Here is a 16,581-nt window from a genome sequence, read left to right on the forward strand (position 1 = left end):
ATGCCAGCCATCCAGCTGCTGCTACTGGCCTGTCTGGCCTGGGGGTTGGGGGCCAGGACAGCCCAGCTCCGGAAGGCCAATGACCGGAGTGGCCGATGCCAGTACACCTTCACCGTGGCCAGCCCCAACGAGTCCAGCTGCCCTGACCAGGGCCTGGCCATGTCAGCCATCCAGGACCTGCAGAGGGACAGCAGAGCCCAACATGCAGACCTGGAGGCCACCCGGGCCCGGCTTAGCTCCCTGGAGGGCCTCCTGCACCGGCTGACTTTGAACCAGGCTGCCGAGGTCTTGACAACCCAAGAGGGGCTGCAGGGGGAGCTGGGCTCTCTGAGCAGGGAAAGAGATCAGCTGGAATCCCAGACCAGGGAGCTGGAGACAGCCTACAGCCAGCTCCTCCGCGACAAGTCAGCTCTGGAGGAAGAGACCAGGAGACTGGGGGCAGAGAACGAGGTCCTGGCCAGGAGGCTGGAAAGCAGCAGCCAGGAGGTGGAAATGCTAAGAAGGGGCCAGTGTCCTCAGGCTGGGAGCATCTCTCTGGACGTGCCACCAGGCTCCAGGGAAGGTAAGAACATGGGTGCAGGACCCCTGGTCCAGAAGGTGACATGGCTCACAGTGGCCTTTTACCTGAGCCAGGCTGGGCCTCCTGCCCTCTCCTTTTCCCCAGAGACCACATCTAGTACAAGGGCAAAGTCATCCCCTGCAGATCTTACCAGTAATTTAGCTCCAGATAGTTCTGTCTGGCTAGTGGTACCAAGTTCTTGTGCCTACCTGTGACAGAAGTCCATAGCCAATGAGAATTCAGAGGACCTGGTGGGCTGGTCTACATATGAGCAGACTGTCCTTTTGAAAAACTATCCTTTTTAGAGTATTTGTCCTGAGATTCTGATTCCCTCCTTTTGCTGTTAAAATGACCTGTTTATAAAATAACAACAGATTTATGAAATGATGAAAGGTGGTGGGTGCTTTGTTCAAAGATGTCCTTGCCTGACACAATAAAGAAGCGGCGTCCCCTGTCACTTTGTATAGCATGTTGCTCTGGGAGTTGTCTGATTCTCTGTCCAACACAGGATCCCCCGCTTGGAGACCCCAGGAACCTCTGGGAGGTGTTATTTGCTAACTGGGATGCTCTTCTGTTCCTCCGGCCCCTGCTTGAAGGGGAGCCCCTGAGTGTGGGTGAGGGAGAGGGCACACGCTCCCCGTTAGTTGGGAGGATTAGTTGTGTCACTTTTTGTGAGAGTTGTGCTCCCAAATATTCACTGTTTAATACATTTTCCAACAACAAGGAAACAAGCAAGTGAATCCAGCTGAGGGATAATTAGCAGAACATCAAGAAAAAGAAAAAAGGTGGAGGGTATTATGTTGGAATATAGAAACACCAAACAAAGGGTCAAAGACAAACTTCAAAACCAACCCTTGAAAGCTGACCATACAGGGCCTCCCTAGTGGCCTAGGGGTTAAGTCTCAGCGCTATCACTCCTATGGCCTGAGTTTGATCCCTGGCTGGGGAGATATCCACATGGCACAGCAGACCTCTCCTGTCTTGCCCGTTGCTCTCCTCAGCAATGTATATCAGCAGATCTGCCTGTTCTGCTCCCCGCTCTGTCTCTGGTGAATCCTCTCACCCTTCCACACCTCTGACCTATACTCTAGTTCTTCTATGCAAAATAAATAAAATTTTTAAAAAAAGGGAAAGTTGACAGTAGATCCGAGGCATCCAGGAGGGGAGAGGAATGGGTGGGCGAGGACAGAGTGGGAAGAGCATAGTGCACTATGGTGGAGGCCTATGGGTGTTTTGGTGGCGGGGCGGGGGGGACTAAGGTGACTATACCTGAGGGGGGAGAGCCTCTACTTCCAAAACACTAACAGTGATGTAAGATAAATTCATAAAAAAAAGATGGGAAGAGGGTTTGTTTTAGTTTAAAGGAGACTACAGAGACATGGTAGCCAACCTGTAGTACGTGACCTGACTTGGCTCCTACATGGGGGCAGACACAGGGGGCAGAAGCTACAAGGGACAGGCTTGGGGTCACAAGGAAATTTGAATATGACTGCTTATTAGATTATGTTCTTGGATGAATGCTCATTTTTTTGGTTTGTTTTTTCTGATTTTTCTTTTTTTAAAAAAAGATTTTTATTTATGCATGCAAGAACTGGGGTGTAAGCCAGAGGTGTGGGGGGTGAGAGGATTCACCAGAGACAGAGTGGGGAACAGAACAGGCAGACTGACTGAAATACACTGCTGAGGGGAGCAGCGGGCGAGACAGGAGAGGTCTGCTGCGCCATGTGGGTCACCTCCCTGGCTGCCGGTGATTGAACTCGTGCTGCAGTGGCTGGCAGTAGCTTGAAAGTGCTGTCTTTAACCCTTTGCCACCAGGGAGGCCCTGAATGCTCACTTTTTGGGAAGAAATGTGGTATTGTGGTAATGAAAAATATCCCTGTTCTGTGGAGACTCGTGCTCAAGTCCTGAGGAGTGAGGCATCCGTGCATCTGCGCTGTGTTTCAGATGCCTCAGAAAAAACTAAACACCGAGTAAGAGGACATTAAAAGAAATGTGTCAAAAAAAATTTTTTTTAAAGATTTTATTTATTTTTACAAGCACTGGGTACAGTCAGAAGTGCGGGAGGGTGAGAGAATTCACCAGAGCCAGAGCGGGGAGCAGAGCAGGCAGAAGGACCGAAGTACACTGCTGAGGAGAGCAGCGGGCGGCAGGAGAGGTCTGCGCACCATGTGGGACCCTTGCCCAGCGGCGGCCGGGGATCGAACCGGTGCTGCAGAGGCTGCGGGCAGCTTCGCAGCCCAGAGCTCAACCTCTGTGCAAAATATTAACAACTGAAGAATCTATATGAACAGTAACAGGAGGTTGTTGAACTATTCTTTTAACTTTTCTATTGGTTTGAAAATCTTCTACTTAAATTATGGGGGGAAATTTTCTAAAAATCTTTCTACATAAAAGGCAAGATCTGCATAAATTGAGGTCAAAACCCCCAAGAACCACTGCTTTGGTGTGACCCTGGGCAGGCCATTTAACCTGTGCCTTGGTTTCTTTCCTCTGATTTTTTTTTTCTTTCCTCTGACTTGGCAATGAAAATTCCTACTGTAAAGAACAATTTTTATTCAAATATAATATAAAGGATATATATTTTATAAGGGATTTTTAAAAATCCTATATGACTAAAGAATGGAAGAGATGAATTCTATATTTTACAACGAAGGACAGTGAGGTACTTAGACAGTCAGGGCCTTGACCTCAGAGAGGTCAAGGGCCCGGGTTACACGGTTGCTGGGGGATTGAGCTGAGACTTGTTGAACTTGATTGAGTCTTTGAAGACAAAGACTGTTAGCTGAATGAAGTTACTCAACAAACCTCTGTGTGTTTGTGAGAAAATAGGAAGAATGTCTTGTTTTTTAATCATCTTGTGGTCATTTAACAAGTCATTGGGGATTTAGGAAATGTGTTCTCTAATTTCATATTTCTTTTTGGCCTTTCCAGCTGCTCCATTTTTGAAATAAGGACAACATCCCATTAGGCCCATTAGAATTAAGTCTAAACTTGGGAGTTCCTCCCAAGTAGGTTTTTTTAAATGCATGTAAGAACTGGGGTGCAGGCCAGAGGTATGGGGGGGTGAGAGGACTGACAAGAGACAGAGCGGGGAGAGGAACAGGCAGATCCTCTGAAATACACTGCTAAGGGGAGCAGGTGAGACCAGAGGGGTCTTCTGCACCCTCTGTGGGTCACCTTCCTGGCTAGGGATCATACTCAGGCCACAGTAGTGATAGCACTGAGACTTAATCCTACACCACTAGGGAAGCTCCCAAGTAGTGGGGTTTTTTCATGAGTTGGTAATCAAGTTACTATAAGAATGTAGCGCTGGAGAAAGGTCTAGTAAGCTCATCTTTGCCGATGTGAAAACTGAGACCCAAGGAGGTTACTCAGCTGGTCGGTGGTCACCTCCCCAGGGAGTGGCAGAACCAGGATGAGACACTGCCTGCCTCTCCATCTGAGTTTCTGTGACCTGCAGGTCCTGTGGCAATTCCTGATTTATACAGCCTAGAGATAAATGGCAGACAAGGCATGCCTGAACCTCAGGGAAAGAAATGCTTGGAAGGAAAAGAGCTGCTTTGAGGTCCCAGATTGGAAGGCAAAGCAGTTTTTTGGAGCAGGTCTAAGTGTAGCTATACCTTTATGTAGAGGTGCCAGTGACCGAGGTTTAGGGGGCAAGGGGTTCAGTGAGGGTTTACTGAACCAAAGAAAGTCTGGGAAGGTGGATCCTGCCTTGTTCCACTTAATAATTCTTACAATTTAAATTGTCACCTCTTTCTTTGTCATGTAATTGTCCCAAAATCTTTGTAGAGTTTGCTTTTATCTCATAGTTGCTCTTTGATTCCAGTTCATCATCCTTTATATTAAAAGTCCCGGCTTAACCTGCTGTGGGTTTTCAGTTTCCTGATTAGGCCCAGACTGCTGCTGGGAGTGGGGAGTGGAAGGGCCCTGCAGGAGCCTGGGAGATGCTGGGAGGTTGCAGTCCTGGAGCTGAGGTCAGATTCCTGTGTGCTGAGCAGCACTCAGCTCCCATGACAGCTACATGACAATTTCTTTGTCATGTAATTGTTTCTTTGTCATGTAATTGTCCCAAAATCTCCTTAGAATTACAGAAATCACTCATTTATATGTGTGTGTGTGATTTAAAAGTACACGTAGGGCCTCCCTGGTGGTGCAAGGGGTTAAGATGCAACCTATGAAGCTATCGGCAGCCTCTACAGCATCAGTTTGATCCTCAGCTGGCTAGGGAGCTACCCACATGGTGCAGAAGACCTCTCCTGTCTCACCGGCTGCTCCCCTCAGCAGTGTATTTCAGTAAATTCGCCTGTTCTGCTCCCCACTCTGTCTCTGGTGAATCCTCTCAGCCCCTGCACCTCTGGCCTGTACCCCAGTTCTTGTATCATAAAATGCATAAATAAATCTTTTTTAAAAAGTGACCTGGGGACTCCCCTGGTGGCGCAGGTTCAGCGCTGGGCTGCGGAAGCTGCCCACAGTCTCTGCAGCACCAGTTCGATCCCTGGCCACCGGCGAGGGTCCCGCATGGCACAACAGACCTCTCCTGCCGTGCCCGCTGCTCCCCTCAGCAGTGTATTTTGTCAGTCTGCCTGTTCTGTTCCCCACTCTGGCTCTGGTGAACTCTCTCACCCTCCTGCACTTCTGACTGTACCCAGTGCTTGTATAAAATTAATAAATAAATCTTTTAAAAAAAGAGTGACCTGCTTTAAAAAAAAAAAAAAGAAAAATATATTATTTAATATTGACCTAACTTTTTGGGCATTGATAGAAAACAACTACAAAAAGCATTACAATATAACATATATATGTAAATATGCAATAATATATGCAATCAAGTTAATAAATTTGGTTTCTATATTAAACTCTCTAGAATGTGAGTCTATAAAACAGAGAGATGGGCCTCCCCGGTGGCACAGCGGTTGAGTGCTCGGTTGCGAGGCTGCCTGCAGCCTCTGCAGCACCAGTTCAATCCCCAACAACTGGGCAAGGGTCCCACATGGCGCGCAGACCTCTCCTGTTGCCCCCTGCTCCCCTCAGCAGTGTACTTCGTCAGTCTGCCTGTTCTGTTCCCCGCTCTGGCTCTGATGAATTCTCTCACCCTCCGGCGCCTCTGACTGTACCCAGTGCTTGTATAAATAAATAAATAAATCTTTTTAAAAAAAAGCAGAGAGATAAGGGAGATAGGGCAGAGCATGCACAAAATATCCAGAATTTTTCAACCATAAAAGGACTGAATGTTAATAAAAGTAAATAACATAAAATCCCTTAAAATTTTTAATTGTCTGATACAGTATAGTTCTTCACATTTCCATAACCTCTTTGTTTTTCTTCCATTCAGAATGAAATGCAAGTGATCTCTAAACAGCCTAGAGAAATTTTCTTTTTTTCTTGAGATGCTTTTGGTTTACAACACTGTGTATGACTTAGGGGAACAGGTTCACACCTCCTCAGATATATGTTACCACACCACCCCCATCATCAAAGCACCCACAGTCCTTTGCCCTAATCTATGGGGCCCCTCCCCACTTTGTTCCTACCTCCCCCGCCCCCGCCCCCGCTTTCCCTCACCCCTTATTATCCCTCTCTAGTAGCCTCAATTCTGCAGTCATATTTCTAGGGTTTGTTTTGGCTTAGTTTTGTCTGTTCCCTTGGTTTTTTTTCTCTATATTCCACATATGACTGAAATCATCTGGTAGTTGTCTTTTTCCTTCTGACTTAAGTCACTTAGCATAATCCGTTCCAGTTCCATCCATGTTGTCACAAATGATAAAAGTTCATCTTTTTTTATAGCTGAGTAGCATTCTACTGTGTGTGTATATGTGTGTGTGTGTATGTATGTATGCATGTGTATATATACACACATATACACATGCATACATACATACACACACACATATATACCACATCTTAGTCCACTCCTCTGTCATTGGGCATTTAGGTTATTTCCATACTGTGGCTATTGCAAATAGTGCTGCAATGCACATAGGGATGCATATGTCCCTTCAAATCAGTGATTTTGTTTTCCTTGGGTAGATACCTCAGAATGTAATTGCTGGATCATATGGTAGAGGTATAGAAATTTTAGTTTTGACACATCTTCACTGAGGTCCATTTCACATATTGACTTAAGACTACCAAGGCTCAGAGAGGTTGGGTAACCTGCCCAAAGTCACAGAGTTGGCACCTGGCAGGACTGAAGTAGGAAATAGTCCAGGCCCCTTCACTCAACTGTGTCCCTGTTTTGAGATCTTGCATCCATTCCCAGGGGCATCAATCCTTCAGTCCTTGGTTCTTTATGTGAGACAACTCTGCCCAGGGTGTCTGACAATTGCCAGATGTTCCTGGCTGACACCCCAAGCAGGAGCCAAGGGGACTGCAATCCAGTCATCACACCTGCCAATTCAGAACTGGCCTTGAAGTCATTCTGGAAGCCACTCCATGACATTATGTTTTATTATGGTTCCTGTTTACTCCAAAGAAAGCACATGAGGCGTGGTTCCTGCAAAGAGTGATGAGAGAGAGAGGAAGAGACAGACAGAAAGGCCCTGTTAGAGCCCTGAGGGTCTTGATGGAACCAGGAAAGGAACTGGCCCCAGCCAGATATCTGTACACCCTCTTCCTGGGCAATGGAGGAGGAAAGAGTAATGAAGGATGAGGCCCTTTGTGCGCCTCAACTGGGAGCTGAGTGCTGCTCTGCAGGCTGGAATCTGACCTCAGCTCCAGGACTGCAACCTCCCAGCATCTCCCAGGCTCCTGCAGGGCCCTCCCACTCCCCACTCCCAGCAGTAGTCTGGGCCTAATCAGGAAACTGAAAACCCACAGCAGGTTAAGCCAGGACTTTTAATATAAAGGATGATGAACTGGAATCAAAGAGCAACTATGACATAAAAGCAAACTCTACAGGGTGCCCTAGGGCTGAAGGGTTTGAATGAGCTAGGGTTCAGCCCATCAGTAGCAGAAGTGGCCTATTTGCCCAGACCACAGCTGGCTTGGTCCCCTCCTGAGTGACCAGTCACCTGTGGCGTAAGCTCAGTTTAGTCAGGGCAGAGCTGGAGGGCCCTGAACAGGGACTCAGATTCTGTGATGAGAAAGCTGTGGGCTGTTTATGGCTGTGGCTGCTGGAAAGAATCACTGAGGAGTCAGGTGTTGAGCTGGTGACACTCATGTCACCAACCCCACTCCCTCCCTCAGGACACACCAGATAGTCTTCCACCCACACCGACACTCCAGTGCCCTCTACTGGGAAAGGTTAACAATGCTTATTTTGAAGAAGAAATGCCTTGTTTTGCAGAGAGCCTTGAGGCACGCCTCCAGCCAACAGGGTGGAAAGGGTCTCTGAGGCTGTGGCCTTGGCAAACAACTCACCGGGTGCCCTCAGGCAAGCTACCTAGCTTCTCTGAGCCTCAGTTTTCTGTTTTGCAAAATGAAGACAATAACGTTCCCTTTCAGAACGGTTATGTGGGACGGAGGTAATGACAGCAAGCACCTGGTACAACACCGGGCTCACAGGAATCACCTAAGTGTTGCCAGTAACCAAACCACATTCGGTGCCGCCTGCCGTCCTCGACCACGCATTCCATTTCTCTAATACTTGTGAGATCATGTAATAATTTCTATGAAAATGCTTTGAAAGGTGGAAAAGGGTTATAAATAGCCATTAATCATCTCTTTTTCTCCAATAAGCTGCTTTTCAGTATTTTGGTGCCAGTGATTTAGCTGTCTTAAAGGAAGCCACTGTGAAAATGGCTGTTGGGGCCCCCCCACTTTTATTCTCTCCGCTGCTACAAAGGGTGCTACTTTATTTATTTTTTAAGATTTTATTTATTTTTGTGTAGAATGGTGGGGTGCAGGCCAGAGGTGTGTGGGGGTGAGAGGATTCATTAGAGACAGAGCGGGGAACAGAACAGGCAGATTTACTGAAATACACTGCTGAGGGGAGCAGCGGGTGAGGCAGGAGAGGTCTGCTGCACCATGTGGGTAGCTCCCTGGCCGGGGATTGAAGTCAGGCCAAAGAAGGGATAGTGCTGAGACTTAACACCTTGGCCACCGGGGAGGTCCCAAAGGGTGATGCTTTAAAAAAATTTCTCGGGCCTGCCCGGTGGCGCAGTGGTTGAGCGCGGGGTTGCGAAGCTGCCCGCAGCCTTTGCAGCACCAGTTTGATCCCCGGCTGCTCCCCGGCCACCAGAGGAGGGTCCCACATGGCGCGCAGACCTCTCCTGCCGCCCGCTGCTCCCCTCAGCAGTGTACTTCGGTCCTTCTGCCTGCTCTGCTCCCTGCTCTGGCTCTGGTGAATTCTCTCACCCTCCCGCGCTTCTGACTGTACCCAGTGCTTGTATAAATAAATAAATAAATCTTTAAAAAAAAAAATTTCTCCTTGCTGACTTGCAAATGTCTCTATTTTTCTCAATATGTATCTTTCCCCAGTAAGTTACTAAATTATGTGGCCACTCCAGTCACATTGACAGAACAAAGTCACAGAGAAAGGAGTCAGGGTGGCTCAAAGGGTCAGAGAGTCAGGCAGGCAGCTGGGGGGCAGGGAGGTTTGAGCAAACACTCCAGACATTCTGTATAGCTGCCAACCACTATTTCTCTCTCACTTTACATTGCCCGAAACCAGCTCCTATATTCTGAGAATTGTTTTGTTTTGTTTTTTAAAGATTTATTTATTTATGCATACAGAGCTGAGGTACAGGCCAGAGGTGCGGGGTTGTGAGAGGATCCACCAGAGACAGAGCAGGGAGCAGAACAGGCAGACTGACTGAAATACACTGCTGAGGGGAGCAGCAGGTGAGACTGGAGAGGTCTGCTGCGCCGTGTAGGTTACCTCCCTGGCTGGGGATTGAACTCAGGCCACAGTGGCTATGGATAGCTTCATAGTGCTGAGACTTAACCCCTTGCACCACCAGGTCCTATTCTGAGAATTGTTAAGCACAAAGATGACTGAAGAAGTCATCTGCCATGGTCTAAGAAAAGGGACAAACGAATATGAAATAGCTCAACTCAGGGAATGTGCTTGCTGACCTGATTGTGAGAAGTTGCCCTGCCAGGAGTGCTGTTAGTAGGCAGAATGAGGGGTACTTGGGGACCCTGCCTGCTCTAAATGGGTTCTGCCATTCACCACATGAAGATAAAGTATGCTCTAGTGCATAAGACCTTCAACAGAAAAGAACTTCAGGGCCTCCCTGGTGGCGCAGGTGGTTGAGTGCAGTGCTTTGAAGCTGTCTGCAGCCTCCACAGTGCAGAGTGGAATCCCGCAGGCCTCAGAGCAACCCACATGGCGAGCAGACCTCTCCTGTTTCGCCCGCTGCTCCCCTCAGCAGTGCTTTCAGTCTGTCTGCCTGTTCTGTTCCCCACTCTGTCTCTGGTGAATCCTCTTACCCTCCTGCGCATCTGGACTGTACCCTGGCTCTTATATAAAATAAAAATAAATCTTTAAAAAAAAAAAAGAACTTCAAGACAATTAGTGTGCCATAGAGAGAAGAGAAATATAGCTAAAATAATTTCCCCATGAAACACCCATCCCTTTGTGGGTAAATGCCCAGCCAAACAGGGTTGACCCAAAGCAGGACCACTGAGGCCCAAAATCTTGCCACAAGTCTAAGGCACCTGCCGCTGTGGACCCATGAGAAAGGGGCAGAAAGGACCAGGCAAGTCTGGAAGGAAAAGAGTAAAATCAAAATATGAGCCAAGACAAAGGCTGCCATTGTCAGCCTCTCCACGAGTCTCTCTCCCATATCTCTGTCTCTTTTGTCTCCTTCCATGTCTCCAAAGCCGAGAAGCAAGCTCCTCACAAGTTAACCCTCCATGTGCCTCCCCCAGGTCACCCCCTTCTTCTTCCTCTTCCCTTCCTCCCCAGTGGGCCCTAGCTTCTCCTTGATGCTCAGTTCCACCCTTCCTTGGGTGGGACAGGGAAGCTGGAACCCTCCTTACTATGGACGCACTGTTACACTGCCACACTGTGAACTTCTGCTTCACTTGTGTGGGAGGGAGGCCGGCAGGGCAGGGGCAGGTGCTGCTGACCACAAGGAGATGATTCACCTGGGCCAGGTGAGTTTTCCATAGACAATTCCCCCTTTTACACTAATAACACACCTGGGCCTGCTAGCTGTTGGGGTTCTTACTATGATTGTAAGATGCCCCACAGCAATGAAACTTTGAAAAAGTAAAGTTCAATGACATCTACGCCCTGGGAATTACAGGGCACACCTGGGCCACAGTAATGTCACAGGTAGCAAGCTCACAGGTGTGGAGTCCTCCTTTTCTTGGGGCTGACAGGAATGTTGGGTTTGTTTTTATTCATGAATTTAAATGATAAAGATGGAAGAGAGACAAAAGAAGGAAAAAGATGTCAGTCTCAATGGACCAGTTATCTAAATTAGGCAGGATCTGTAAAATGAAGGAAGCTCAGGTGGGGGGAGGAAGCAGTCAGTCCTGTGGCTGGCATTGTTTTTCTTTGAGTCATCTTTGAATTCAGCCACTTGCATTACAAACCATAAAGTTAACTGGCAGGGGCCTCCCTGGAGGCCCAGGGGTTAAGTCTCAGCACTATCAACCCTAGGCCTGTGTTCCAATCCCGGCAAAAGAGCAAACCCACATGGCGCAGGAGACCTGTCCTGCCTCACCCACTGCCCCCCTTAGCAGTATATTTCAGCAGATCTCCTCACTCTGTCTCTGGTGAATCCTCTCATCCCCACATCTTTGGCCTATACCCAAGTTTTTCTACACAAAATAAAATCTTTAAAAAAAAAAAAAGTTAATCGGCAGGGTTTACACTGCAGTCATATAGGGAATTACTGATTTTTAGCACCCCAGATGCTAAAAACCTTCCCAAGATTGCTGAAGCACACACCTCACCTGCTTGTCAATCCACCCTTTAGTGGAAATTATTTCTCTTATTTTATTTTGAATACCTTGTTACATAGGTTGTCACCTAGAATGAATTACACCTGTTCTAGGCTTATTGTTGTGTTATTTATTATTTGAGCTATTTATTATGAAAATTTTCAAATATTTGCAAAATCACAACAGCGTGAAGTCCAAGGCACCTGTCACCCAGCTCTGAATGTTGCCACCACAGTCCAAGCTTGTTTTGTTTCCCTCCCGCTCCGCCACTCAGCCATTTATTAAGGCAAATCTCAAACAGCTTATCCTTGGAACTCCATTTACATGCTACCTTCAATATAGTCGTTGGGACATTTTCCACCACAGTATGATTTTGTCTCTTTCTTTCAATAGTTTCTAAATGGAATTTGGAGAACTTGGACTTTCAAGAACTGAAATCAGAGTTAACTGAGGTTCCTGCTTCCCGATTCTTGAAGGAGAGTTCACCTGGCCAGCTTGGGAGTAAAGAGGGAGCTGGTGGTATGAAGTTAACCTTCTTTTCTTTTCTACTAGGTTTTTATGTATCTAGTTCTGTGTTCTGACCACAGCCCTCCCAGGAGGGAGGTATGTGTGGGCAGAGGGGAGTGGGCAAGTAACTTCCTTGGGAGCAGAGGCCGGGAAGGAATAGAGGAACAGAACCCCTTTCTGCTCCCTTTCCAGGGGATGCCAGCAGAAGTCAGTTCTTCCTGAGCAAAACCCTGCATCTTCTCACTGCAGTTGGGATGCAGCTGGGCTGCCAGGGAGAGAGATGAGAGAAGTGTGGCTGACCCTTGAAAAATGCCTGGGTTAAAGACCCAAACCCCACCTTCTAGTCAAACCCCCCTGTATAATAACTCAGAGTCAACCCTCTGTATCCCTGGGTTCTACATCTGTGAATTTAACCAACGGATACTTGCAGTTGAATCTGTGAATTTGAAAACCAAGGATAGAAAAACATCTAAGTATAAGTGAACCTGAGCATTCCAACCCATGTCACTCCAGTGGCAATTGCATCTCACCTACTCGATTGTCACATAGAATTAATTACACCTGAAAATTTTTCATTAGGTCCTTTGCACGCTCCATCTCAGCACAGTCTGCTCCTAAAGACATTTTTCTGAACTTTGGGAACTTAGGAAACCTAAGAATTTAGGAAAAGTACTGGTTTTCAGAAACTGTGACTATCCACAGTGTTGATAATTATTTCTCACACAGACAGGCATGCCTGGGATGGGAGTTATGGAATATTCACATATTCTCTGATATGAACAGTAAACAATTTCCATTTTCTATAAGGGGCCCATTCAAGTACAGAGATTTCTTATGATTTAGCTAAAACTGTTTTTAATCATCACTTTATTATTTTTTTTAAAAAAGTATATTCGGGTTTTATTACATGAAGTTGATGCCTGGAATATATGACCCAAATGTTAGGACTTGAGAAACTTTGTTTTTTTAATAGAAATTATGATTATGACTTGATTTTTCTACTTCTTTTTTTATTTTTATTCATTTATTTTTTAAAGATACATTTATTATTTATATATAGCAGAACTGGGTATAGGCCAGAGGTGTGGGGGTGAGAGGGTTCACCAGAAACAGAGTGGGGAGCAGAACAGGAGACTGACTGAAATGCACTGCTAAGGGTAGTGGCAGGTGAGTCAGGAGAGGTCTGCTGTGCCATGTGGGTCACTTCCCTGGCCAGGGATCAATCTCAGGCCTTAGCAGTGATAGAGCTGAGAATTAACCCCTATGCCATCAGGGAAGCCCTATTTCATTTTTTAAAATAATAAAGAAAATCAGACATAAAAGCCAAAGAGTAATATAATGGACACCAAAGAAATCCTGACCTGCTTTTAGTCCAATATTACAAATACAATTTGAAACTTCTGTGAAGCCTTCATCTTTACAACTGATGCTGAGTAGAAGTTCAATTCATATAATGTGACATTCTCTGGGCATTTACTCTATGTTAAGCATTTTAACATCTAAAACTAACAATGACCCTAGTACTTCAACCATGATTATTGCTCCCTTTATGAATGAGAAACTGAGGCTTACAGAGCTAAGTAACTTGCTGAAAGTCACCCAGCCAGTAGGTGGCAAACGCCAGACTTAAACCCAAATGGGGTTCTTGCTTTTGCTGGCTCTGACATGCTTCCCCGTCATGGAAAGATGATGGGTAAGTGCTTTTTGTTTGTTTAATTCAGCAGGATGTGGAGAACTCATGTGGGTTGGAGAGCCCGTCACTCTAAGGACAGCTGAAACCATCTCAGGCAAGTATGGGGTGTGGATGCGAGACCCCAAACCCACCTCACCCTATACCCCGGAGACCACATGGAGAATTGACACTGTGGGCACTGACATCCGCCAGGTTTTTGAGTACAGCCTCATCAGCCAGTTTTTGCAGGGCTTCCCTTCCAAGGTTCATGTGCTCCCTCAGCCCCTGGAAAGCACTGGTGCTGTGGTCTACCAGGGAAGTCTCTACTTCCAGGGGGCAGAGTCCAGAGTTGTGATCAGATATGAGTTGATCTCAGAGTCTGTGAAGGCTAAGAAAGAAATCCCTGGAGCTGGATACCATGGACAGTTCCCCTATTCCTGGGGAGGCTACACAGATATTGACCTGGCTGTGGATGAGACAGGCCTCTGGGTCATCTATAGCACGGAGGAGGCCAAAGGTGCTATTGTCCTCTCCAAACTGAACCCAGAGAATCTGGAACTTGAACAAACATGGGAGACAAACATCCGTAAGCTGTCAGTTGCCAACGCCTTCATCATCTGTGGCACCTTGTACACAGTCAGCAGCTACTCGTCACCTGATGCTGCCATCAATTTTGCGTACAACATGAGCACGAGGAGCAGCAAGACCCTGAATATCCAGTTCAAGAACCGCTACAAGTACAGCAGCATGGTTGACTACAACCCTCTGGAGAAGAAGCTCTTTGCCTGGGACAACTTCAACATGGTCACCTATGACATTAGGCTCTCATAGATGTGACAAGTCACCAAGCTTTGTCAGGACAGGCAGAAAGAGAGGATGTGCAGAGCTCTGGAGCAGAGAGCCAGCCAGCCAAACCCATGCAGCTTTTCTCTGCTCGCCAAGCTTGCATTTACGCAGAAGAATGTGCACTGGCACCTGGGACAGGAGTAGCAATCTTGGGATTTAGACAACTTCACATTATAATATCACTTTCTTCTGTTGGCTCTTAAAGGGACTTTTAACCAAAGAAGTTTGCTTTCTGGTAATCTGAGGCAAAAAGCATTGAATGTGTAGTAGTTTCTGTATGAAAACCATAAGGCTTTTTTATAGACGGCTCTCACTGACTATAACCAAGATGAAAATGCATACATTGTGCAAAAATGAAAAATGATGCAAAAAATATATATAAAAGAAAAAAAAAACATGTATTATGTCATAAAAAAAGAGAGAGAGTATGTTTGGTGGAGGAGAGCTTGGGGGAAACAAATTGTCCCAGGTGCATGCAGGGCCACCCCCTGCACTGTTAAGTCAGACAAAAAAAGCCGAATTTCTGAAGGGGATTCAGCTCTTGCGGCCAGCACTGGACATATGTAAAATGCACTTACTATATTGGCTTCTAATGCTTTGCCCTGTGAAATAAAATGATCTTACACAGCAGTCGTTGGACTTTGCGGGATGCTTTAGTTAACAGAGGAGTACAGATTCCAACATCAGATCATTTCTTTAGGCTGGGAGCTATGATTGCAGGATGCTTAAGGGGGGGGGTGGTGTGTGTGTGTATGTGTGTGTGTGTGTGCATAAATAAATAAATCTTTAAAAAAACAACAACAACAGAGCTTCCAGCAGTTTCAGGTGCTTATTGGGAGTTGCAGGGATGGGGATCACTGTTTATGCTCTATCCCCCCAAAGAGCCAGAGAGGGGCTCTTGAAACCTGGTGGTGAGTCTGGCCCTGTCACCTAGGAGACCAGGCCTCTGCAGGGGAGGTCAATGCCATTACTCTCAGGATCCTTCAAAGCATAGTTTGGCACTTGGAGGATTCAAGGAACTGAGATTCACTACACCTGTGAATTTAATAAATAAATAAATAAATAAAAAAAGCCTGCAAACAGGCTTCAGGTGTCAGGGGCAAGTTCCATAAGGACCCAACACAGTGCACTTTGCAAAGGACTTTCACTGCCAGCAGCCCTGTCCCAGCCGTACTTCCTGAGCCTCCCCTATTCTGAGACAGAAATTTCCTCCAACAGTTGCCACAGAGAAAAAGCATGATCCTCCTTCCATTTTAGATAGAACAATCTTACTCTGGCCTTGCCATGTGAACCAAAGGGAGCCCCACTTTCCCTCAGGTGACAATAGAGGAAATGGAGGCTTAGCAGGTGATCTGACTCCACCAGGTCACACCTGGGCCCCCTTCCAGGGCTGCTTGGCCTCCAGCTCCTGGAGCACCACCCTCAAGGGCAGTTGACTTCACAGGCGCAGGCAGAGCTTTCTTCCTGAGCACTCACCTTTTAAGGAACAGGAAAAGGACCACACAGACAAGGCTAGGGCCTGGGACTAGGCTACTTGTTCAGACAAGTTCCTGGCGTAGACCCTGGAGACTTGATATTGATGAGAGATAAAATAGTGGAGGCCCATTTAGTGCTACCAATCAATGGATGACATTTTACATGGTCTCATTTGGTCACCACCGAAATGGCAAGATTAAGTATTATGATCCCCGGTGAACAATGGGGAAACTGAGCAGTGGGGGAATTAGGTGACTTCCTGAGAGGGACAGAGCTCATTCTGCTTGGTTTCAGTGACTATGCTCTTTCCACGACAGAGCCAAGCACCCCTCAGGTCTGCCTCTTGCCACTCTGTAGGGTAAGTAAAGTATCAGGCTTTTCTGCCCTCCCACCATGAGGACAGATGACAGAACCCTGTGATCCTGAATGCATGCTGATGGTGGGTACCTGGAGTAGGTGTGGGCATATGTAGATGGGATTCACCTGGGCTAAGAGACTGGGTTTAACAAGGGCAGCGTCATGGGGGTGTTAGGGGGAAAAGGATGTCCTAAAGCTAATTCCATACAGGCTTTGTAGACTCCACCCCCACCCCAGGCCAAAGCCAGACACTGGGAACTCCAAATCCCATCACCACCAAAGGGAAGGTGGCTGGGACCTGAGGGTGGGGTTAAGCAGCCAGGTT

General features: G+C 46.9%; 1 protein-coding gene across 1 annotated transcript; it reads left to right on the top strand.

The window, feature by feature from the left end:
• On the top strand, window positions 1-14,408 carry MYOC (myocilin; the record flags this gene model as incomplete). Its single annotated transcript, XM_084249480.1, has 3 exons — window positions 1-562; window positions 11,792-11,914; window positions 13,627-14,408. The coding sequence occupies 3 exons, from the start codon at window positions 1-3 to the stop codon at window positions 14,406-14,408; spliced, it is 1,467 nt and encodes a 488-aa protein (XP_084105606.1).
• Window positions 14,409-16,581: the final 2,173 nt, after the last annotated feature.

This window comes from Talpa europaea (genome assembly GCF_964194135.1).
Source record: "Talpa europaea genome assembly, chromosome: 12".
In the NCBI taxonomy this organism is placed as follows: domain Eukaryota; kingdom Metazoa; phylum Chordata; class Mammalia; order Eulipotyphla; family Talpidae; genus Talpa; species Talpa europaea.